Source organism: Macaca fascicularis, chromosome 14 (genome assembly GCF_037993035.2).
Source record: "Macaca fascicularis isolate 582-1 chromosome 14, T2T-MFA8v1.1".
Lineage (NCBI taxonomy): Eukaryota > Metazoa > Chordata > Mammalia > Primates > Cercopithecidae > Macaca > Macaca fascicularis.
The window spans coordinates 32,225,931-32,249,313 of NC_088388.1; the positions used below are offsets into that span (position 1 = coordinate 32,225,931).

Consider the following 23,383-nt stretch of genomic DNA (forward strand, 5'->3'; position numbering starts at 1 on the left):
AGGACCTCTGTTTTGTCCATTGGTACATGCACCGCATATGATGCTTGGAACATAGTAGATGCTTCAAAAGATTTTTTTTTTTTTTTTTTTTTTGAGACGGAGTCTTGCTCTGTCACCCAGGCTGGAGTGCAGTGGCCGGATCTCAGCTCACTGCAAGCTCCGCCTCCCGGGTTTACGCCTTTCTCCTGCCTCAGCCTCCCGAGTAGCTGGGACTACAGGCGCCCGCCACCTCGCCCGGCTAGTTTTTTTGTATTTTTTAGTAGAGACGGGGTTTCACCGTGTTAGCCGGGATCGTCTCTCGATCTCCTGGCCTCGTGATCCGCCCGTCTCGGCCTCCCAAAGTGCTGGGATTACAGGCTTGAGCCACCGCGCCCGGCCAAAAGATTTTTTAAATGACTCATGACATACCCACTATATGCGAGGCACTATGCTGGGTAGTTACTGGCTCAATGGTTTAAATGTGTTGCTCAAAGCCCTTTTTTCGTCCTATTACCCTGTTTTAGAGAAAAAAATGTTATATTCCTAGATCTATTGAAATAGCTGAATGCTTCTTCGTATTTTTTCAAGAGGCTAATTTACTTTCAAGTAAATTGCAAATTCTGAATTTCATCTTTATGTAGGATCAGTGCTTTGGCCTACATGAAAACGTTCATATTATTTTGAACAACTCACCCTCAAAAGAATGGCTAAAACAAAAGAAACAAAAAAATATAATGTGTTAGTGAGGACATAAGGCAACTAGAACTCTCATACACTGCTAATAGGTGTAAATTAACTACTTTGGAATAATGTTTGGCAGTATCTATATACACCATATGTCCTAGTAATGCATGCCTACATATATACCCAAAGGAAATGCATGCGTATGTTCACCAAAAAATATGGACAAAACATTCATGGCAGCCCTATTCACAGTAGCCAGGAAGTAGACACTATTCAGGTGTCAAATGTCCATCAACAATAGTTCTGTATACACACAAAGGAATACTATACAGCAATGGGTATAAATGAACTACACACAACGTGGATGTATCTTATAAATTAAATGTTTAACAAAAAATAGCCAGATGCCAAAGAATGCATTTATGTTGTACTTCAATTAAACATTGATAGGGGAAGGCAGAAATTGAAAATATGTATTCTCACTAGTGTGTTCTGGGGGAGCACTCCTCTAGAAACTTTCCAACTGAGGTTTCTTGAAAGTTAGATCCTTGAATTATGAGGTGTTGGTATTTGAGGACATAAGTTGGCCTATTACAATCACATTCTTTTGAAGTCACGTTTTAAATATTAAAAATTCACGTGAATTCCCTATTCTTCATCCACGCATATTGGGCAGAAATTACTTCTCTCAAAAAATATTTGCGGAAACTTAATATTGAAGGAAAATGGGTCAGGGTCATCCTATGGTTGCAGGTACTCTGGGCACATTGCCTCAGACTTCGGTTTTAAAAGAACTGATATAAAGTAGATTAGTTATATGGTTAGATATCCTGGTGTGTATCTCAGATTCCAACTCATGGGCAATGTGACTTTGTGCAAGTTCCCTAAACATTCTGCAGCTATGCCCTCATTTGTATGACAAAGATAATAATACCTATCTCACCAGGTGGCTTTGAGAGTTAAATAAGATGATGTCAGTTATTAATAGATACTCAATATTGTTAACGTCTCCCTTCCCTACCCTGTAAGGAGTATTGGGGTGGAAAAAAAGTCAACAAGCTGTTTGCTGCAATATATATATTTTAATTCAAAGTGAATCGACAGTAATACACCATAAATTCTTATTTTGACACTCACCAAAATAGTCACCTGGAAAACCCGCTTTTTGTGACAAAGTACAGAAGGCTTGGTCACATTTAAATCACTGAGAACTAGAGAGAAATACTATCGCAAACCGTAATAGACATTACATCCATAAAATTTTCCCAGTCCTTATTGTAATATTGCACAGTGCAATTGCTACATGGCAAACTAGTGTAGCATAGGAGTAAAAGCAAAAACAAATAAACCAAAGAAAGAAAGCCACAAGTCTAAAATTGTTAAACAATTAACAGTTCAAACTTAGTAATCAAATCTGTATCATTGGATTCATTAAAACAAATCTTCCTACACCTTGCAGTGTATGATTTAACTTTTACTTAACACAGTCCAAGTTTAAAATTAGCAGATTTTTAAAACGAAAATGTTTTGCTAATACAGTAACATATTTAATTAAACACCCTGGAGGAAAAAAAAAAACAACTAAATATCAGGATATTTGATTAAAAAAACGCTTTGCAAATTAAAATAGTATGCAAATATGCAACTTGGAAATCATGCAGTGTTTTATTTAAGAAAGCATTAAAACCAAAGAAAACTGGTCAAAATGGTTTTTAAAAGGTATAAATCCAGATTACTTTGTCAATATGCTAAATTAAGAATTTAGCAGAATTTTGAAATTTATTTTAAAATACATTAAAATGCCCATGATTGCAATTTAAAGAGCAGTGTAGTTAACTGGGATATACCTTTATCAAACTTTAATACTGTATTATGACAATGTTGAAGTTTACCATTTATGTCAATTTAACAAGACTGCTTTTAAGTCTTGGAAATTAAAGACAAAGAATACAACATTTCAGGGTAGTAAACATGGCCCTAAACAAAAAGAAAACTCTCGGTTTTGTACCTGTTGTGAAACAATCAATCCTTTGCACTTGGTGTTTCTGAAACAATGTGTTGCCGGCATTGATTCTTTCCTAAGAAGTGAGCAGATCCTAATCATCTGCTGGAACATATAAATAAAATCAGAAGGCTGTGGAGGGCAGCAAATTTACTTAAATAGTGACTCCATAAATGTGTCATCTGTAAATAATCTTTTAAATTAATCTTAGGCTACTTCTTTTTAAACATGTATTTTTATATATATATATATTTCTATTGGTATAAAATGCATAGAATTAATTACTAAAAACACTGAAACTTGTGGGGAAAATTAAGTCCTTCATTTTCAGTGTGACTAAAAATGTACTGCTGGTTTTTACTTTATGATCTAATACTGTAATTTTTAAAATCAATTTCAGGCACATTTATTTCATTGATGATTATTAAATAAAACACTGCTTGTGTCAATGGAGTAAAGAAAACTTATCCATTATTAGCTTATCGTGAATGCTGTACTAGAGCTGTACTAGTGGTATACAATTCATTTATCAAAGAAACGCTGTAAATCCAAAACATCTAGAGTTTTACACTCAAATGCTTTGTACTGTTTATTCCAGTAAATGCTGTAAGATTATATTCCAGATTTTTAAGGAAAAAAAGTTAAGTCAAGCCTGCAAGATACAGCTTTCTCAAGTGTCTACAATGCCAGTATGAAAATAAAAAATTAAGTTACATTGATACATCCAAGTTTTTTTAATATGCAGTGATGAGCACAAACATTAATAGAGATAAAATACTGATGCAAATAACACACCCCAAAATAACAAATGCAATTATTTTCCACCATTTACAATACAGTAGTTACAATGACACTCCAAACAGAAAAGCAAAGTAAAAAATCAAAACCCCAATTTCTATTCATGTAATTAGACTTATACAGAAATTAGAAGGCTAAATAACAACTAGTTAATCACCTAATTTCACAGCTATCTGAAGTGGCAATCGTTATATAGCAGCTTATCTATGATACATTCAAGATAAATGATACAATTTATTACTTGCCTGTAAGCTAAAACACAGCCTCAATTTAATACCTTTCCTTAAATTCCACCTCTACACTACAATATACTTGAGGTCTATGCAAAAAGTAGCTACCTTTATATAGGAAATGGATGATTAAGTCTTTGGTGCTGTAAAAGCAACTTCATTTAAACAGACATAACCACTACCATCACCACCACCCAAAAAAGAAAAAAGTGGGGCGGGGGGAACTCAACACACTTCCTAGGAAGAAAAAAAGCATGTAATTTCTGTCCCTGACGGAATGTATTAAATAAGCAAACATCACCAACAAGCAAAACAAGTACTGCAATGTAAAAATACTTTAAAAAAAAAACCCTCTCACATGCATAAATCAAAAATTGCACACAAAGAACTCACATCTTTTCAAGCTTCAATAGTAAAAGTTCTGCTACTATTTATTAAATACTGCATGGTTTGCCCAAGCTAAGATAAAACCACATCATGAATCAATGAGCATTTTGCATTTTATTATCTACCCAAAGTCATGCCTACTGTACCTCTAAACATTTTATTAAGTCCAATTATACAGCAAACACTCTCAAAATAAACTTAGATTGTATTGCAGTTTCACTTAATAGTATATAAAATGCTGTGCTGTGACAGTTATCAAATATCCATTAGATACTGAATCAATTTTTCTTAAGCACTACTAACTGCTTGCTTTTCTTGAAGCTAGATCATTCTCAAAAATCAGACAGCAGAATTCAGCTACAGCAAACATGCTGCCCTCTTAATAAGGAAAAAAACAGCTACTACCTGAAATCATACCACACAAAACCAAAAATGAACATTACGCTATCAAAAGGAAACTAAAGAGTAGGTCTGAATTTTAAGTGCTGCAGTCCTCAACATTTATATATAGGTAATAACATTAACAACCTCAAATATTTAAGGCACTATGTGTGGGAACGGTTTACAATGCAGCTGAGATTATTAGAACAACATTTAAGAGCAAAGTCTAGGCAACATTTTGCCCATGCAAAAGACACATGCAAATGTAAAGAACAATAGCTCAATTTCTTAGGTAAGTGACCCAACATTTATACACTAAGACACGGATAATACAATTCACTTGTATGCTGTAATTCTAAGTCTGTACACAGAATGGCTTCCCAAATGTGGACGTGTCTTGCACTAGTTAGAAGGCAATTTATAAAAAATAGCAGGAGCAAAATTGGACTTCTGCTCCCATAAGTCACCTGTCTAGAGTTACTACATAAGAAGATAACATGACCAAAGACAAGTTATACCAAATGTGCAAAACACATCAAAAGTGAGTTTTTAAAGCTCAAAGTTGTTTAAATTGCACCCAAGTCTACATGATTCAAAAATAATTTTCTTGTGCCATGGCTAATATTTATTAAATACCATGTTTTTATTTTTAATCAAATGTTTGTATCATTGAGCTTCCCCAATATACTGTTTTTCACATATATGGATACTGGCTGAGTTTTGTTGGACTCAGTGGAAATCCAGTATATGCAGGTGATGCTGCAATGTAAGAATGTGGTGGGAAGATTGGTTTGTACTGAGTCTGATGAATGGTTGGGGATGGTAACAGACGGGGATTTAAGCCCACTGGGACTTGGTGAACTATGCCACTGGGATGGGAGATATTATAAGTTGGATGCTGTAACATAGGTCTTGAGGTACATGGAGAGGCTAAGAGGTGGGCCACTGGTGCAGCACTACTGAGGGTGGCTGATGATGGGTATGGAAGTAGAGTAGGCTGTCCTCCGAGGTGTGTATTTCCAGCCAGGTGGGCATGCACTGCTGTGTGATTGGGACTTCCATGAGAAAGAGTGAATGGATTACTGGTAACACTAGTAGGGATATAAGCTTGCTGTCTTCGATGCCCAAAGTTTCCATTCCACTCTTGATGCCCAGATCCAAAGTGCTGAACCTATCCATAAAGAAAAAAAAAAATGACTGAATAACATATTTTTAAAGATAAAAGGAAAGAAACGGAAATTACAATATACCCTTTGTGATTGATAACTCATAGTGGATCTCTCAGAACTAACTTATACTAAGAATAACTAGAGGAGAGAAAAATACCAATTCCATATATATTAGTATTAACATTTTAGTATTTATTACTACATATTATAATATAAACACCACTATTAGTGCTGCTTGTACTACCTTTTACTACCCCCATCCCTACTAACAGCTACCATTTGTGGAGCACTTATTATATGTAAAGCTAACATTTACATACACAGTATTATTTACTTCTGAAACAACCCATGATATAATTACTATTCCCATTAACTGTGCTCCAAATCAAATTTGTTGAAGAGACCTGGCCAAGGTAATAAATATATAGTACATGGCAAAACCAAGATTTGAATCCCCGTCCAACTCCAGTATCTGTGATCTTTTCTTTTCCCAACTGAAACACAACTGCTAAATATAGCGTTTAATAAGATGGAAAGTATTCAGGAAGGTTAATGATGTTCTGAGATAACAGACACACTCTGTTAATATTACCTAAGAGAACCTAAGGACTTAATCTTTCTGAAGAAGGCTACAAGTTCTATGGATAATTTGCTTAATTATCCTATTATTAAGCCAGTTACTCTTTAGCCCCTTGGGATAACGAGAAGGGAAAAATTCATTAAGACTACATACAGTTTCAGAAGCTTTCTCCTCCATGTGAAAAACAACTGCTAAATTTGAATCCCAAAGACTCCTACAAATCCACAAATGAACATACCTGACTAAAGTTCAAATGCTGCTGCTGGAATGCTGATGTCAATTTTTGCTGACGAGTACCCACTGCGGAAGGCTGGTTTAATCTTCCAGGGGCAGATCGTCCTTTTATTAATGGCTGGCATATAGAATCTGGCGACAAATAAAATATTGAAGAGTTTATGCTTTTTCCTTTTCAAATAAAAAATTAGCAAAATCTTTAGATATTTCATACAATAGTGATTTGAGAGCCTTAAAATTAAACAAAATGAAAGGAGAGGTCATGGTTTCCAAGCACTGGATAATATTAGAAGATGTCCTCTGTATAATATATAAGGCAGGATCAAGTCAAAATTCGAGATGACTTTTGGCAACTCCATTCTCAGATGTTCCTAAATTAAGACTGTATTTAAAGGACAACCGGAGAAATGGGAGGACTCAACTTACCTGTGTTTGCCATATGCTCATCGGCACTTAAGCCATTTTCTAGTGCCACTGGTGGCACCACAACAGAACAGACAGCTGGCTTGGTTTCTGTGTCGGCAGAGGATAACAGTTCTGTGTTTTCACGAGTGTCCTCCACAAAAGTGCTCTCTGCAAATGGACTATCATGCCCAGAAGAGTCGGATGTCGGAGAGCCATCCACCGTATCACAACCACTTTCTTGCTCTTCATCTGACATACTACAAAAAGAAAGCATTTTTATGAGTGATATTTTTTTCCAACATTAAATCTAATGTTAAGTAATATTCAGGCTCCAGTGAACTGACAAGAATGTTATTCAGTTATTTTATATATAATTACAGCTTTTTCATTGTCCGATAGCACTTTTTCAAAAAATTTCTAGACCCTTAAATTAATTATCTGTTCCAACTGCTAAACCTAATTCTGTTCCATTTCAGGAACATCATTTTGGCATTTTTTTTTCTTCTTTCCCTTCCCATTTGATCCTTAGTATCAGCTCATAAAATTCCTCTTTATGAATTCCAGATAATTTCATCAAGACATGACAAAAGAGGCACTGTTCTGAATAATTTAAATGAAATGTACAAGCATACATGCATGTGACTTGGATATTTCAAATTAAATTCTAACATCAGGATATGTGCCTCTTCTGGTAATTTAGGTCCTTGTACCTAACCAGTTATCTGAAAGGTATCCCCACACCTCTGAAGGCCTAGACAGAGCCCCATATTTCTCATCTCTTCCTGACACTCTTGGGCCCTGACAATCTCTCTCTCCTTGGGATTTCTACAGTATTTATTGTCTGTTTCAACCACCCATTCCATACTTAGTTACGAATTTGAAGCATCTCTTTTTATACATATTTTTATTTATATATCTTATATGTATATTTGTTTATACATACTTTACATGTGTATGTATAGTTATGTACATTATCAATTTTCAAACCACGTTATAAGCAACTTTTAAGAAGACATATTAAAATTTCTTTATATTTTCCATAAAGCTTTGGTTATAAGTATGCAATATCATATTTCCTGACTAAGGAAAAGAAGAAGACATGTAAAATTAAAACTTAAAATTTTCCAAATGTTTTCTGCCACTAAAATAAGATTTTATTTCTTTCTTTCCTTCTCCTCCTTCCTTCCTAAGAGACAGGGTCTCACTGTGTTGCCCAGGCTATAGTGTAGTAGTGTGATCATAGCTCACTGCAGCCTCAAATTACAGGGCTCAAATAATCCTCCCACCTCAGCCTCCTGAGTAGCTAGCACTACAGGCAAGCGCCACCACATCCAGCTATTATTTTTTTTTTTTTTTGGTAAAGGTGGGGTCTCACTATGTTGTCCAAGCTGGTCTCGAACTCTTGGCCTCAAGTGATCCTCCTGCCTTGGCCTCCCAAAGTGCTAGGATTACAAGTGTTGGCCACTGTGCCTTCTAGACTGTGGCTTCTCTCTTAATATGTTAGTAAATCATTCTGCTTAGGACAAGCTTACTATTTTAGCCGGCCAAAGGACGGGTAAGCCAGGTTAATATGGATAAAACCATGCAAATCCATCACCAATGGGAGAAAAAAATCACAGTGGATGTTCTGTAGACAGTGGGCCAGTAAGTACTTCATTATGCAAAACATTCCTTTTTAATTTTGCTAAAGTACATGTTTTTCTTCCAAATTTAAATTACAATAGTAGTCTGTGGGGCTGAAATTAAGAATGTAGCTTTTTTACCCTTTCAAAAATAGATTTGGCCAGATGTGGTGGCTCACGCCTGTAATCCTAGCACTTTGGGAGGCTGAGGCAGGCAGATGACCTGAGGTAAGGAGTTCAAGACCAGCCTGGCCTGGTGAAACCCCATCTCTACTAAAAATACAAAAAATTAGCTGGGTGTGGTGGCGGGTGCTTGTAATCCCAGCTACATGGGAGGCTGAGGCAGGAGAATCACTTGAACCTGGGGAGGTGGAGGCTGCAGTGAGCCAAGATCATGCCATTGCACTCCAGCCTGGGTGACAGAGCCACACTTCATCTCCCCCCACCCACACCCCTGGCAAAAAAAAGATTATTTAGTTGGGTATGGTGGCTCACGCCTGTAATCCCAGCACTTTGGGAGGCCAAGGTGGGAGCACTGGTTGAGCCCAGGAGTTCAAGACCGGCCTGGGCAACAGGGCAAGATCCCATCTCCACAAAAAAAACTTAAAGATTAGCTGGGCATCGCTGTGCGCACCTGTGGTCCCAGCTACTCAAGAGGCTAAGGCGAGAGGATTCCTTGAGCCTGGGAGGCAGAGGTTGCTGTGAGCCGAGATCATGCTACTGCACTCCAGCCTGGGCAACAGAGCAAGACCCTGTCTTAAAAACAAACAAACAAACAAATCTGTGTTTAGAAAAACTGATCTAGTTCAAAAATTGTGTTCAAGATAGAAGTCACTGTGGTAAATCGGCAGGTACTTATTAATTTAACAGAAAGAAATCGTAGGCTTTTTAGTAGACTTACTATTTATTATACACTACTATTGAGATTATTTTACCTATTCGGTCTCTTGCAGGGGGATGGGCTGGACTGCCCTGAGGAGCTGGTACTCAGAGTACTATCAGGACTACTTAATGAACACATCCGATCAATATTCAAAGTGCTCTGGCAAGCTTCACAATCTAGACTACCTTTACATCTAGTGGAAGAGAAAAGGGGAAAACATGAGTCAAATATGAGAAGATACTCTCCAAATAGTCAAAATCTGTATTCTTTAATTAAGGATATGAAACTCTTAAGAATGACCTACATGGACAAAAAGTAAAGCTTACAAATACAGGAAAAATGTTATAATAATGGTGCTAAATACTATTTAGAAAGTTCCCTGTCTAGAACTGGGTTATCTAATTTAAAGGTTTTACTCCAAAGGACATTGACAAACAAGGAATAAGTCACAGAAAGTTGTTTTTCGACACACCAAAGGACGCCACCTATATCCTTTGAGGATGCAGCATTTGGCACTTACTCTCTGAGTGAATGTCTCTGCGAAGTCTCTTCCTCATCAGTGTCACTGCTAATAGTGATGACACTCACTGCAGGACTCGGGGAGTCAGCAATAATGATGGTTTGTCGCTGTTTGTCTGAAACTGATGAATCAGAGTCCTGTCTGACAGATGTTTCACAGCAATTTCTTGCCTCTCCTTCTGAGTTCTGATTGTCCTGTGTTTCTATACAACTTACTTCCTCGACATCTTTCCCATTAATTATCTTTGGAGAAATAAATGCTGAATGTGGGATATTGGTATTCTGTAATGAATTACTCCTGCAACCAAAGGAATAATTTATAATTTCTATAATCAAAATATGTATAATCAGTTGTCTAAGGTATCTTGTTAAACCAAAAAATGCGAACCTTCACTTGTTCGAGTTCATGAATATAACACACCAACAGATCTTGAGTTCTTGTGAAATATAAAATACCTCTAGAAATATCCATGTAGATTGCATTTACATACATTTAAATAGTCACTTTTTGGTAAATGTGCTATCTGAATGTCCACAATTGCTACACTACAGGTAGATAATAAATCAAAAGGGCAATAAAGACAATCTTACCAACTGAAAGCATTTATTTCCTCTCTTCCTGGCTCCCATTCCATTAGTTTTACCAAAATACCTCTGAGAAATCGAGAAGGGAGCTGGCTTAGTGTTTGTAATAAAGGTATAAAAGAGGTCATTTTGAATACAACAGAGTGACCCTTTAGTGTACATGCAAAATTCATTTTAAAGATTCTCAAAATGCAGAGGAAAGTTAAAGCACCAATACCAACCTGTTCTGGCACTGTTTATTTTTCTTGGTAGTGGCAGGTTGAGGCCAGACAACATGTGCAATCCCCACACTAACTGGCTGAGGGGCAGATAAAGTTATCTGATTGGTCAGAAGAGGCTGCGGCATCACTGAGTTATAATGATTGCTGCATGAAATCATCTTCCTAGGGAGAAGTTCAGAACAATGTTTTTAATCAAGACCTTTCTTTAATCAAGATCTAGTCTGCAAACTATTCATAAAGTACTTTTGTTTTCAGCTTACCCCCAGTCTCCAAGCCTGTGTGAACCAGCCACACTCTCAGAAGTTAGTGTAGTAGTAGCAGGAGCCAGGGGTGTCACCTGTTGCCAGGCAGGCACCAGCATCTGCTGTGTTCTACCAGACCACGTCTGCTTGCAGCAAAGGAAAACAATAGAAAATAACAAGTTATAAGTAACTTTACCATATCCTAGACTCAAAACTATCTAAAGTAACAGCTAACAATTATAAACATTAAAGTCCATAACCTACAAAATGGATTAAATCCCTATCCAGGTCATTTTCATTATTTCCCAACAGCACAAGCTGATATATGGCAAGGAATGAATTATTACCAACCTGAGAAAGAACTCCTGGTCGGATCTGTAGTGGCTGCACAGCTGGGGCCTGAGTTACAAGTGGAACTGTATTATCTACCCTTATTGAATAACTAGTAGGTTTACCATGTGTTGCAGGAATACCTGTGAAACAGAATAGTTATCAAATAAAAGAAAAAAATCTTCCTCTTATTTAACTTATACAATTATTTTAAATGTCAAGAACTGCTTAAATTCTGACAGTTTTTTGTTTTTTTTTTTTTGAGACAGGGCCTTGCCCTGTTGCCCAGACTGGAGCACAGTGGCATGATCCATACTGTGGCCTCAATCTCCTGGACTTGTGGATCCTCCCACCTCAACCTGAGTAGCTGGGACCACAGGCGTATACCACCATGCCCAGTTCATCTGTTTAATTTCTGGTAGAGACAGTGTCTATGTTGCCCAGGCTGGTCTTGCACTTCCGGGCTCAAGAGATCCTCCTACCTCGGCCTCTCAAATTTCTGGTATCACATGCATAAGCCGCCACACCCAGCCTTGATTGTGGGGTTATAATGCCATTCTCTGCATAAAATTTTCGTAACACTAACTGAGCAATCCATTAGGAAAATGATGTACTTCTTGTCTATCTTGTGATATACATCATTCCAAAAATTATTATAAAGCTCCCCTTTCTGTTTCAAAATGCATACTACAAAGTTGAACCATTTAATTTTCTTGAAACTTCTTATCTCCAAAGTTTGCTATTGAAGCTTTATTTTCCTTTTTAAATAGTTCAGTCACCATGATAAAGAACATGGAAAGAAGAATCTGGTTTAGTATGCTGACAACCTAGCAGGTAAAGGTTCTTCTTTTCATACAAACTTTTAGCTATGCTTAGTATCTTCTTCTTTAAAACTGTGATAGAATCTTATGCTCTTGTCACCAAAACAGAAATACATCACAACTTCATAATTTAATGGACATAATGGTTCACATAATGGATGAAAATTCAGGGATGGCACACTCATTTCAGCCTCCAAAGGAAAGGCAAAACTAACCTATTTACCTAATTTGATGATTAAAACTAAGGTTTCCCCAATGTGGCTTAATTGACTAGTATTCTTAGCAGAGAGCTGCTGGAACTCCAGAACAAACATGCTACCATTTTGCTTGCCCACTAGGAAAATTAGAAAGCAGGATTACCAGACATGTTAATCCTGTTAATGTTACTATAATGTTAATATAGCTGTTTGATTCACTGCAAAGCACCTTGCAAATATTAAGTCTTATAATACTGAACTCTGAGACAGCAAAGTAGTATCACATTCCAACTTAAAGTTTTGACAAGATTTTAGGGGCATCCTCGAAGATCAGAAATTAAATTAATGAAAATAATTTGACCACTTCATAATTCCACTTTATTGTAGCAGTTACTTTCAACATGGGCTTGCAGATTATTTAAATATAATGTAATCAATTTGGGGATAAATGTGATGTTGAGTCTTTCTCTTCAGGCATAAGAGAAAAATACTACAATTGTTTTCTTTCTCTATTGTAAAACAACCTCATATTTTCTATTTCACAGATGTAAGTGTTAATCCTAAAGAGAATGTCCATTTTAGCCTGTTTATTTTCTTCACTGAGACTATTATCTTACTACCAGGTTATTCTACTCTCTGTGCTCCACCTAAAGAGCCAGGTATGAGTCAAGTTTAATAAAAATCTTCTTACTTCTGCTAAAAAGCCTGTCTTGATCATCCAATTCTCCAAGACATGGAATATCAGCACACTCAGGCAGTGTAGATATATTGCAATATATAGACAATCTCTTCAAGAAAAAAAAAAAATCTCTTCACTTTGACAAGGATGAACAGACAGAGCAAATTTCCAAATCTCAACAAAAATCTCATTGCCTGTAAATTCTCTCCACAAGCAATGTCTTAAGATGAGAAGAATTCTCCTATATACTCTCTCCACAGGAGATCTAATTTTTGATCAAATTCAATAGTGGGATAAGATCTCAATTTTTGTATAGTTTAGGTTAGCTGAAACTTTATCTTTGATTATATTTGCTTTAATACTTGGAGAACAAGGCATTAAAAGCTTACGAATATTATTTTAGTATAACAGGAAAGAATTTTGCTGGAATATATTTTACTCTAATATTGTCATCTAGAGGGGATGAATACCTAACTTTTCAGGTCACTAAATAATTTTAAAAGCTTGTTTAATAAATAAAACATTCAGATATGTTAAATAAAAGCTTAGCTGATTTTTAAAAATAAGCTTACTTTTTAAAATAAGCACACTTTTTAAAATAAGCACAGTCTTATGGATATCGTATTTATATGCCTGTACTTACATGTTATAATATCTAAAATATATTAAATGCATTACCTAAACATGATAGCGTCAAAGTAAAATTTTTAAGTCAAGGTGATAAAGTTTACTTTAAAATATAAACCACAATGGTACCATAATTACTATCCCCAATAGCTGCCCAATAATTATTTTAAAATGTTTCTTGAAAATGCAACGGCACATTCTGAAGGGAAGGGATAAATGAAGGGGAGGGGCAAGAAGCCCAATGCTGAAATTTTCTACATTACAATTTCTACCTAACATCTACCCGTCCGGTACTAAGACTGATTAGAGGGAGTGCTTTCATTTCTAAGGCAGACACTCTACTAAGATGAGAAACAACATATTTATAGAGCCTGCCTGGCCTGTTGCTGCAACTGCACCTGTTATATAAGCTAAAACATATTGTGCTTCTTCTCACTAGTAATTCTAATTCAAAAGTGCTGTTCATGACATTTAGTGGGTTAATGAGTCTGTGATAGTAATTCTTTTCTTTCAATTATCCCATATTATAAACCACTGATATAGTTGTTACTTTATGTACAAAAAGGTTTCTAACTTTTCATCAATTATAAGCCATATAAAAAGATAAAAGATTTTTCTAACCTCATTCAAATGTTTTAAGAATGATGTTCAATGCTGTTTAGAAACGTGTCTCAGAAGTCTCTTAAGTTTTTGCCACAGAAGCTAGGCTCTGAAAAAAAAACCTACTATTCCAAATCTTCGTGAAATATACCACAGTATAAGTGGTGACCCTAAAACTGATTTTGGTACATGGGAGGGATTACTAGAACCAAAGAACATATTTGTTAGTGTAGATTATAAATTTAAGTGAAAATGCATTTGTCAAGATAACGCAAGTGATAAGTGATTAAAAAACATATTTTTAAAAAGCACCAATCTTGCATGCTGAAGTATTTAGAAGTAGTGTCATAAAATCTACCATTTAATTTCAAATAGTACACGTATGTGCACTACGTAAGTAGGTAGGTAGATTGATGATGCAAATATGGTAAAATATTAATACCTGTTGAATCTAGGGTAGAAAACATATTATTCTTTCAATTTTTCTATATGTTTGAAATTCTTATAATAAACACTTGGGGGAAAAAACTGAAAAACACAACAGCATCACACTGTTAGCATCTATTATTGCTAACACTATAATGATGTGGGCATTTTTATTACCGGAAAGTAATAAAAATGTCACTGTTACAGATACTCACAGACCACCACTGTGACCACTGGGTCACAATTTCACCTTCAGAGTCAACAATGAAAATAAAGCTACCCTGATAGAACAGTAACTGAAGATCTGACCTGTTTTCACATCTCTTATTACCAGCAAATCAAGTCAACAAACATATTCTTGGTTCTTTATTTGGTACTGTGGGAAATATTAAAATAAAAAAAAGTTTTAGAGTTGCTTGAATGCTTAAAATTTAAAAAATCAGAGGACGGGTGCAGTGGCTAATGACTGTAATCCCAGCACTATGAGAGGCTGAGGTGGGCAGATCACCTGAGGTTAGGAGTTCGAGACCAACCTGGTCAAAATGGTGAAACCCTGTACATACTAAAAATACAAAAATTAGCCAGGCATGGTGGTGCATACCTGTAATCCCAGCTACTTAGGAGGCTGAGGCATGAGAATCACCTGAACTCAGGAGGTAGAGGTTGCAGTGAGCCAATATCGTGCTACTGTACTCCAGCTTGGGCAACAGAGCAAGACACTGTCTCAAAAAAAGACACACTTAAAAGAAAAAAAAAAAATCAAATAATCCTTCAGAATCAAAATATATTAGAGTTGGAAATTGCCAATATATTATCTATTCAGTCTATTTCCTTTTACTAAGGCTGAAATAAATAAACAGGCTAGTCTACAATGATACAGTAAAAAGGGGAAACAGAATTAGATTCCTGGTGTCCTGACTTAGCACCAACTGTTCTCATTTACTCTGTAGAGTATCACCATTAAGTTGGACATGCTGGTTTAGGGCCCCATCTGTAATTGATCTCTTGCATTAACTAGATGTTAAAGCTTAGCAAGGACAAAATCTCAGGAAAGGACTTAGGAAGTAGGGTTTTAGTCCAGTTATTCCAGTAGTGAGGTTTGATGCTATGATTCTCTAGGAACCATTAAGAGATTTCCTAGTTTAAGAATGTATAGCCAGTCAGGCACGGTGGCTCACGCCTGTTATCCCAACACGTGGGAGGCTGAGGCAGGTGGATCACCTGAGGTCAGGAGTTCAAGACCAGCCTGACCAACATGGAAAAACCCAGTCTCTACTAAAAATACAAAATTAGCCAGGCATGGTGGCACATGCCTGTAACCCCAGCTTTCCAGCTCCTCGGGAGGCTGAGGCAGAATTGCTTCAACCCAGGAGACGGAGGTTGCAGGCTGCAGGGAGGCAGAGGTTGCAGGTTGCGGTGAGCCGAGATCGCGCCATTGCACTCCTGCCTGGGCAACAAGAGCGAAACTCCATCTCAAAAAAAAAAAAAAAAAAAAAAAAAAAGAATGTATAGCCTCTTCAAAGGTATTCTGTCAACCATTCCACTTGAGGATTTAATTGGCTATTTTTATTTAATGAAGGGACATTAATTTAATTGAAATCAATCCATTATTTATTACCTAAGCTATCAATAAAGACTATAGTATTTTGGGACAAAACTCTTTTGACCAAAATTTTAAATAACTGAGCTCTCAGTCACTTTAATGTTTGGTATTGGTAGACAAATGTCTAAAACAGTGATACCCAGCATAGGCCAACTTTTAGCTTCCCAAGTTCAATCATTCCTATTAAGGTATTTTATCATTTTACACTCTACAGGAAATACAATTGTCATATGACCCATTTTGTTAGTGATGACTGTAATGGAGTTCCAGTCAAGAAATGAGTGTCACTGGTCTAAAGGCTTATTGAACAGCTTAAATTTTTTTTTTTTTTGAGACAGAGTCTCACTCTGTCACCCAGGCTGGAGCGCAGTGGCACAATCTCGGCTCTCTGCAACCTCCACTTTCCAGCTTCAACCTCCACTTCCCAGCTTCAGCCTCCCGAGTAGCTGGGACCACAGGCGCACACCACCTTGCCCAGCTAATTTTTTGTATTTTTAGGAAAGCCAGGGTTTCACCATGTTGGCCAGGCTGGTCTCAAACTCCTGGCCTCAAGTAATCCGCCCGCCTCAGCCTCCCAAAGTGCTGGGATTACAAACGAGAGACACTGCGCTTGGTCTCAACAGGTTAAATCAAATTCAAATGTAGCACTAAATGCAGCAAAAATTATACAATATATTTAATGAATAGATTCCTAAGCTTATTTTAAAATAATGCATGCCTAGATTCAAAGCAAAATTTAAATAAAAGAATACCTTGAATAGCTGGGGGACAGATAATCAATGTCTGCTGAAAAGCATCACCACAACCAAACTGAGCAGTTCCTGCCTGCAGAGGTATTCCATGGTGCACAACTGAATGAGCAGATGTGGTCAATGCCTGAAACAATCAGCACATTATACAGAGCACATTAGACAGAGCAGTCTTCTAAATGAAATACACATGCTGTATAAATAGAATTCAAACACATTTCTTAAGATCATAATTCTACAATTAAAATGTGCCCAGAGCCAGGCGCAGTGGTTCACGCCTGTAATCACAGCACTTTGGGAGGCTGAGGCAGGCAGACCATGAGGTCAGGAGATGGAGACCATCCTGGCTAACACAGTGAAACCCCGTCTCTACTAAAAGTACAAAAAATTAGCCGGGCGCGGTGGCAGGTGCCTGTAGTCCCAGCTACTTGGGAGGCTGAGGCAGGAGAATGGCATGACCCCAGGAGGCGGAGCTTGCAGTGAGCTGGGATTGCGCCACTGCACTCCAGCCTGAGACACAGCGAGACTCTGTCTCAGGAAAAAAAAAAAAAAAAAAGTACCCAGAAAATGAGAACAAAAACAAGCTGCCAAAATTAAAATTTAAAAACTGATTCTACTGACCTCTACTTTTGGTAGAGTTATGGCATAGAAGGGCAGATGGAAGATACTTAGAGAATGAAGAGAGGAATGGAAAAAAAATGAATTTGAGTAGATATGTTCCAATTGTTATACCTCGAAATTTTAAGAGATTTGGTAAAACAGATATAGTAAGACCTCACTAGCACTGTACATTCTAACTGACACCAAACTTCTGTATATATCAAAAGTAAAATGAGCAATCATTAAAAAAAGACCCTAAGTTATTAATTACTACACATTCTTACCTGACTTCTTAATGTTCCAATTTTAGTAAAATTTGCAGTCAGTGTAGCAGTACTGCTTGAAGCAACTGGTCTTAAAAGTGAAGTTTTGTTGTGATTATTTGTGTCACATAAATTTAGGTGGGACTTACAAATATCCATAATATGAAAACAGGACTTTACGCTGTAAAACAAAAGTGAAGGTATTATAGTATTATTCTAAATGCTTAGTTTTAAATTGAGGTACATTGACAAAATAAAAAAATGATTCCTAAAAGAAAAAAATCCTATGATTTGCACTTAATCTGCTTCTTTCCAGTAATATTTCTAACAGGAAATCTTACCAGAAAAGATTAAGTTTCAGAGCAAGTAAAAGTATACATTCTGCAGTATTTTTCTTAAAACAGTAAAACCATAGTAAGCATTTTTGGTTAGTATGCAATAATTTTACGACCCCCTACGCGAAAAATTTTTTCCTAAATTTCTAGATCTCCACACCACTAAATTAACAGTACCAAAGAGTTGCTATCGTGTTACTTTCAAAGTGACTGTATATGAAAAACATTAGGACATTTTAAGTGTTTGAGGGGAAAAATCTAACTGGGTTGTAGAAAAATGTAAATTTTAAGAACAATTCACAATGATAAACATTGGGTTCATTCCTATGCCTTCTTCATTTTGTCTTTTTAAATACTGAAGGAAGCTGTTTTAAGTCACTTAAATTTACTCCCTTCATCTCCCAAAATATGTCTGAGGCTCAAAGAATTTGTAAGATTTGGCCGGGTGCAGTGGTTCACACGTGTAATCCCAGCACTTTGGGAGGCCAAGGTGGGTAGATCACTTGAGCCCAGGAGTTCAAGACCAACCTGGGCGACATGGTGAAATCCTATCTCTACAAAAAATTAGCCAGGCACGGTGGCGCATGCCTGTAATCCCAGCTACTCATGAGGCTGAGGTGGTGAGAGGAGCACTTGAGCCTGTGAGGCAGAGGCTGTAGTGAGCAAAGATTGTGCTACTGCACTCCAGCCTGGGCAACTGACAGAGCAAGACCCTGTCTCCAAAACAAACAAACAAACAAAGAAAATACAAAGAATTTGTAATATTACAGGCCTTTGGAATGTTAGTATATATTCTTCCCTACCAACCTATAATCTACTGACCCACGAAAAACCTCCTTTCCTTCACAATGCAGGAGAAAAAGAGGAAAAAGGAAAGCAAAAGTTGTGGGGAAAAAAAAGTAAAATGGAAGTTGTAGGACTCAAAATATGATAGAATCTACGGTCTGGGAAAACTGAAATGTGACCTGAAAGAGAAAACTGTTAGCATTTCCTTTTATATATGCCTGGTTATTAAGATAAGAAAGTCATGTATAATAAAAACAAAACCACTCAGTCTTATTTTTAGTATCGCATTTTGGAGAAGGAACACTGGACTGCAATTCAGACTTCAGTTCTAGTTCCGGACAGTTACTGGTGTATATGAACTTGGTCAAGTTAGCTTAGCCTCTTTTTACTCAGGTTACTTGTATTTAATGAAGAAAAGTAATTTCTCTGATGCAGTGATTTTCTATAGACTTATTATGTTTTTAGAAACACTTTAAAAGATCTTAAAGTAACATACTGGTTGCTATGAGGGAAATCTAGAAGATGTTTCATATTAACAAAAGGATGGTTCAGGGTCTCAGCTGGAGTAATTCTTAAATCTGCATCAATCAGCAACATTTTCTTCAACAGACTAACAAATTCTCTTCTATCAGCTTTCTCAGCCAAAAGATCACTTCCTTCCAAATCCATCACTGTGTTCACCTAAGAAATCAAAATTTCAAGCCATCAAGTAAAAATAAGCCAGAGAGAGTAGTATAAATTCCACAGTCAAAAAAGAAAACAAAAATCACAACACAGGAGAGGAGAGAGAACTACGATTATCTTAAAACAAAGAAGAACAATTAATATTAAATCCTCAAAATGTGTTGAGGTACCAAATAGGATTCAAAGCATAAAAGAAGATTTTAAAAATTAAACAAATATCCATTTCTAGCGAAATATAGGGAAAAGAAATCTGTTGGCTAGGATTTTTCCTTTCAAAGCAAACATTTTTTTACTAAAGAACGAATAGGTAAATTAAAATTTTCATAATGACAAATGCAATTTAGTTCCTGAAAGGTTGAAAATAGAATCAGTTTCATCTGAAAAACGTAAAAACAGCATGGACTCTGTAGCCATCTAAAAACTGAGTAACATGTTTTGGGCCCCTTGGCATTCAGGTCTACCATCTAAGCATACCAGATTAACAAATGTGGCTATGGTACTCACATGCGCTATGTCATCCAGACTGTTGAAAATGTATTTTCTGGCTTCTTTAGACTTCATTCCTGTCTCTGCCTCATGCTCTTCCAATGTCTTATTGCATATATCAAAGGGAAAAAAGAATACATTATTATCCACAATATGCAAATTTCTTTAATCCTGGCACATTCAGTCTAATATATTAAATATTCTAAGACAAATAGTAATTTCAAAAGAGAAACTATCAAAACGTATTTTTTAAAGTATACACAAAAAAAATGAGAAGTGCTTGGTTCAGGCCAAGAAAAAAATTACAAATGTAACAAACCCCATAAAGAAAATAACTAGGCCTGGCATGGTGGTTCACACCTGTAATCCCAGCACTTTGAGAGGCCGAGGTGGGTGGTTCACGAGGTCAAGAGATCGAGACCATCCTGGTCAACATGGTGAAACCCCATCTCTACTAAAAATACAAAAATAGCCGGGTGCAGTGGCATATGCCTGTAGTCCCAGCTACTTGGGAGGCTGAGGCAGGAGAATCACTTGAACCCGTGAGGCGGAGGTTGCAGTGATCTGAGATCATGCCACTGCACTCCAGCCTGGCGACAGAGGGAGATTCTGTCTCAAAAAAAAAATAACTGTTTATGAAGTTAATTATTGAGGATTTACTGATTCCCCCAAAAATCCTAGCACACTTGGGATATGTAGTAAGAGGTCAGATTCAGTCCCTGTCCTATAAAGTGTAATAATGTAGAAATGAGAAGATAAACACATAACACAAATATAATTATACACATAAATGTTTTTTAAAATTTAAGATGAATTAATAATTATGTTGTGGAATTAGAGAGTAAGTGAAGTTATTCTAAGAGGAGTTTCTTCTTAAAGAATAAAGGGGGCTGGGCACAGTGGCTCACACCTGTAATCTCAGCACTTTGGGAGGCCAACGCGGGCAGATCAAAAGGTCAGGAGTTCAAGACCAGCCTGGCCAATACGGTGAAACCCTGTCTCTACTAAACATACAAAAATTAGCCGGGCATGGTGGCGGGCACCTGTAAACCCAGCTACTTGGGAGGCTGAGTTAGGAGAATCGCTTGAACCTGGGAGGCAGAGGTTGCAGTGAGCCAAGATCGCGCCACTGCGCTCCAGCCTGGGCAAGAGAGCAAGACTCCGTCTCAAAAAAAAAAAAAAGAGAGAGAGAGAGAGAAGGACAGGGCCAGGCATGGTGGTTCACGCCTGTAATCCCAGCACTTTGGGAGGCGGAGGCGGGCGGTTCTCTTGAGGTCAGGAGTTCAAGACCAGCCTGGCCAACACAGCGAAACCCTGTCTCTACTAAAAATATAAAAATTAGCTGGGCGTGTGGTGCAAGTTTGTAGTCCCAGCTACTTGGGAGGCTGAGGCAGGCGAATCGCTTGAACCCAGGAGGCAGAGGTTGCAGTGAGCCAAGTTGGCACCACTGCACTTCAGCCTGGGCGAGAGAGAGAAACTCTATCTCAAAAAATAAAAACGAAAAAAAAATTGATAAAAATAAAATAAAGAAGGACCAAAAATGAAAATTCAAAAGAAGGAAGTAATTTAGTAAAATGTAAATAGATATGGAAGGTATTATCCATGCATATGAGGTATCTTAGAAAACTAGTCTTCTAAATATTCTATTTTTTAATGAATTACCTTTAATCTCCAACCAGAATGAGACATATCTGTTTCTTTGCAAAAAAATCTTGTGGATTTAGTACCCACATTTAACAACTGTTCTCCTGGTAAACCTTGAGTCTGAGAAATGTATCGAATCTGAAAAATAATTTACAGAACAGAATAGTTTATTCTTTCATGTGACAGAACACTTAAGTCAGACACCAGGCTGTATGTTACGTCAGGTATGAAAATACATAGTCTATGCCCTCAAGAAATGCATTGTCCAGTGGAAAACATATATGGAAAAAATTGTAATACAGAATTATAAGTATCATAATAAAAGCATGCTTGACAGACAGAAAAGGCATACCTAAAGTAATTGGATCAGGTAAAGTTCTAGAAGAGGTGGTCCTCAAGTTTGGTGTTAAAAGAAAAATAACAGGAGTTTGCACAGGAAGGGTGGGGGGAAAAACTATGCTAAGGTTATAGTATGTGCAAATATGGAAAATCAAGAGAGAATACCCTCACATTCAAACACTGAAAGTACAGAGGGTCACTAACAGAGAATGCTAAGAGATGAAATTGAACTAGCAGGTAAAGGGCTTTATCAGCAAATTAAGAAATTTGGATTAGATGCCAGGAGGTAATAATGGGAAACCACTGGACAAATTTCAGCAGGAAATTGACAGCTTACATTTTAAAGTAATGTCTGACAATGGGTGAGGGGATAAGGCCAGAGAAGAGATGAAGAAGGTCTGAACTGAGAGACTGAATGGGAATAGAAGGGAAGGAATAAATTCAAAAGAGATTTAGATTGATAAAGACTGGGTGAATTACTATGGTGGGAGTTTGGAGGGAACACTTTTTTGAGACACTGATATATACACAGCTGTGTCTCTAGGGGAAGAGGCATGGTAGCTGATGGGCTCTCCCAAGGGTGATACTAAAAAACTCCAGCTTCAGGGCTTCTGAACTTAATATTTCTGTTTGAAACATTCTTTCCCCAGATATCTGTATGGCTCTCTTGCTTCCTTCAGCTCTTGGTTCAAATGTTCCCTTACTGACCAGGCCTTCCATGACCCATCAATAAATAACAGCAAACTCTGCCCTTCTCAGTACCTCACCCACCATCCTCCTGGCTATATTTTTCTCCACTGTGCTTTTCATTATCTAATATTCTATACATTTATTTTCCATTTTCTTACCTCTCCATGAGACTCTTAAGTTCCATGAACAGAAGGACTTTTCTGTTTACTTACATACCCCCAGAGCCCATGAAAGTGCCTGGTACACAGTAGGCCCTCAAATATTGATTCCCCCACTTAATGAGTGGGAAACATGGGGGATAAACAGGGGCTCAGAAAAGAGAGAGATCTCTGGGGGCTAAAATTGTTTTTCCATCCTTCCTTCTTACTAAAACTTGACTCCCCTAACCTGTATGAGAATAAATGCAAAGACTTTTTTTTTAAACCTCAAAGACTCTGCTCCATCAATTAGTCCATCCTCTTCTGCATCTTCTATTTCTTCCTCCCTCTGAGCTCTCTCCCAACCAAATACAAAAATGTTCAATATCTTCTATCCTAAAAAAAAAAAAGTAAACCTCCCTTAACTACTTAACTCTCTCGTCTCACCTTTAAAATAGTAGCCTAT

At 37.0% G+C, this 23,383-nt stretch overlaps 1 protein-coding gene across 7 annotated transcripts in view; it reads right to left on the reverse strand.

Annotated features, from left to right (window-relative positions):
* Positions 1 to 1,725: 1,725 nt before the first annotated feature.
* The window catches only part of HIPK3 (homeodomain interacting protein kinase 3), a 106,797-nt gene continuing 85,139 nt past the window's right edge, over positions 1,726 to 23,383 (reverse strand). For 4 of the 7 annotated variants that reach the window (XM_045371657.3, XM_074013986.1, XM_005578249.4 and 1 more), the window contains 14 exons: positions 21,770 to 21,889; positions 20,126 to 20,212; positions 19,434 to 19,618; positions 17,838 to 17,997; positions 16,957 to 17,080; positions 11,273 to 11,394; positions 10,940 to 11,064; positions 10,680 to 10,841; positions 10,465 to 10,527; positions 9,875 to 10,171; positions 9,407 to 9,547; positions 6,871 to 7,106; positions 6,449 to 6,576; positions 1,726 to 5,632 (listed from right to left, as the gene is read on the reverse strand). In XM_045371657.3, coding sequence (XP_045227592.2) covers positions 5,156 to 5,632; positions 6,449 to 6,576; positions 6,871 to 7,106; positions 9,407 to 9,547; positions 9,875 to 10,171; positions 10,465 to 10,527; positions 10,680 to 10,841; positions 10,940 to 11,064; positions 11,273 to 11,394; positions 16,957 to 17,080; positions 17,838 to 17,997; positions 19,434 to 19,618; positions 20,126 to 20,212; positions 21,770 to 21,889 — 2,427 coding nt within the window. In that variant the 3' untranslated portion in view covers positions 1,726 to 5,155. The remainder of the gene's footprint in view (positions 5,633 to 6,448; positions 6,577 to 6,870; positions 7,107 to 9,406; positions 9,548 to 9,874; positions 10,172 to 10,464; positions 10,528 to 10,679; positions 10,842 to 10,939; positions 11,065 to 11,272; positions 11,395 to 16,956; positions 17,081 to 17,837; positions 17,998 to 19,433; positions 19,619 to 20,125; positions 20,213 to 21,769; positions 21,890 to 23,383) is intronic. The other 3 variants (XM_074013987.1, XM_005578253.4, XM_005578254.4) reach the window with 1 other exon arrangement.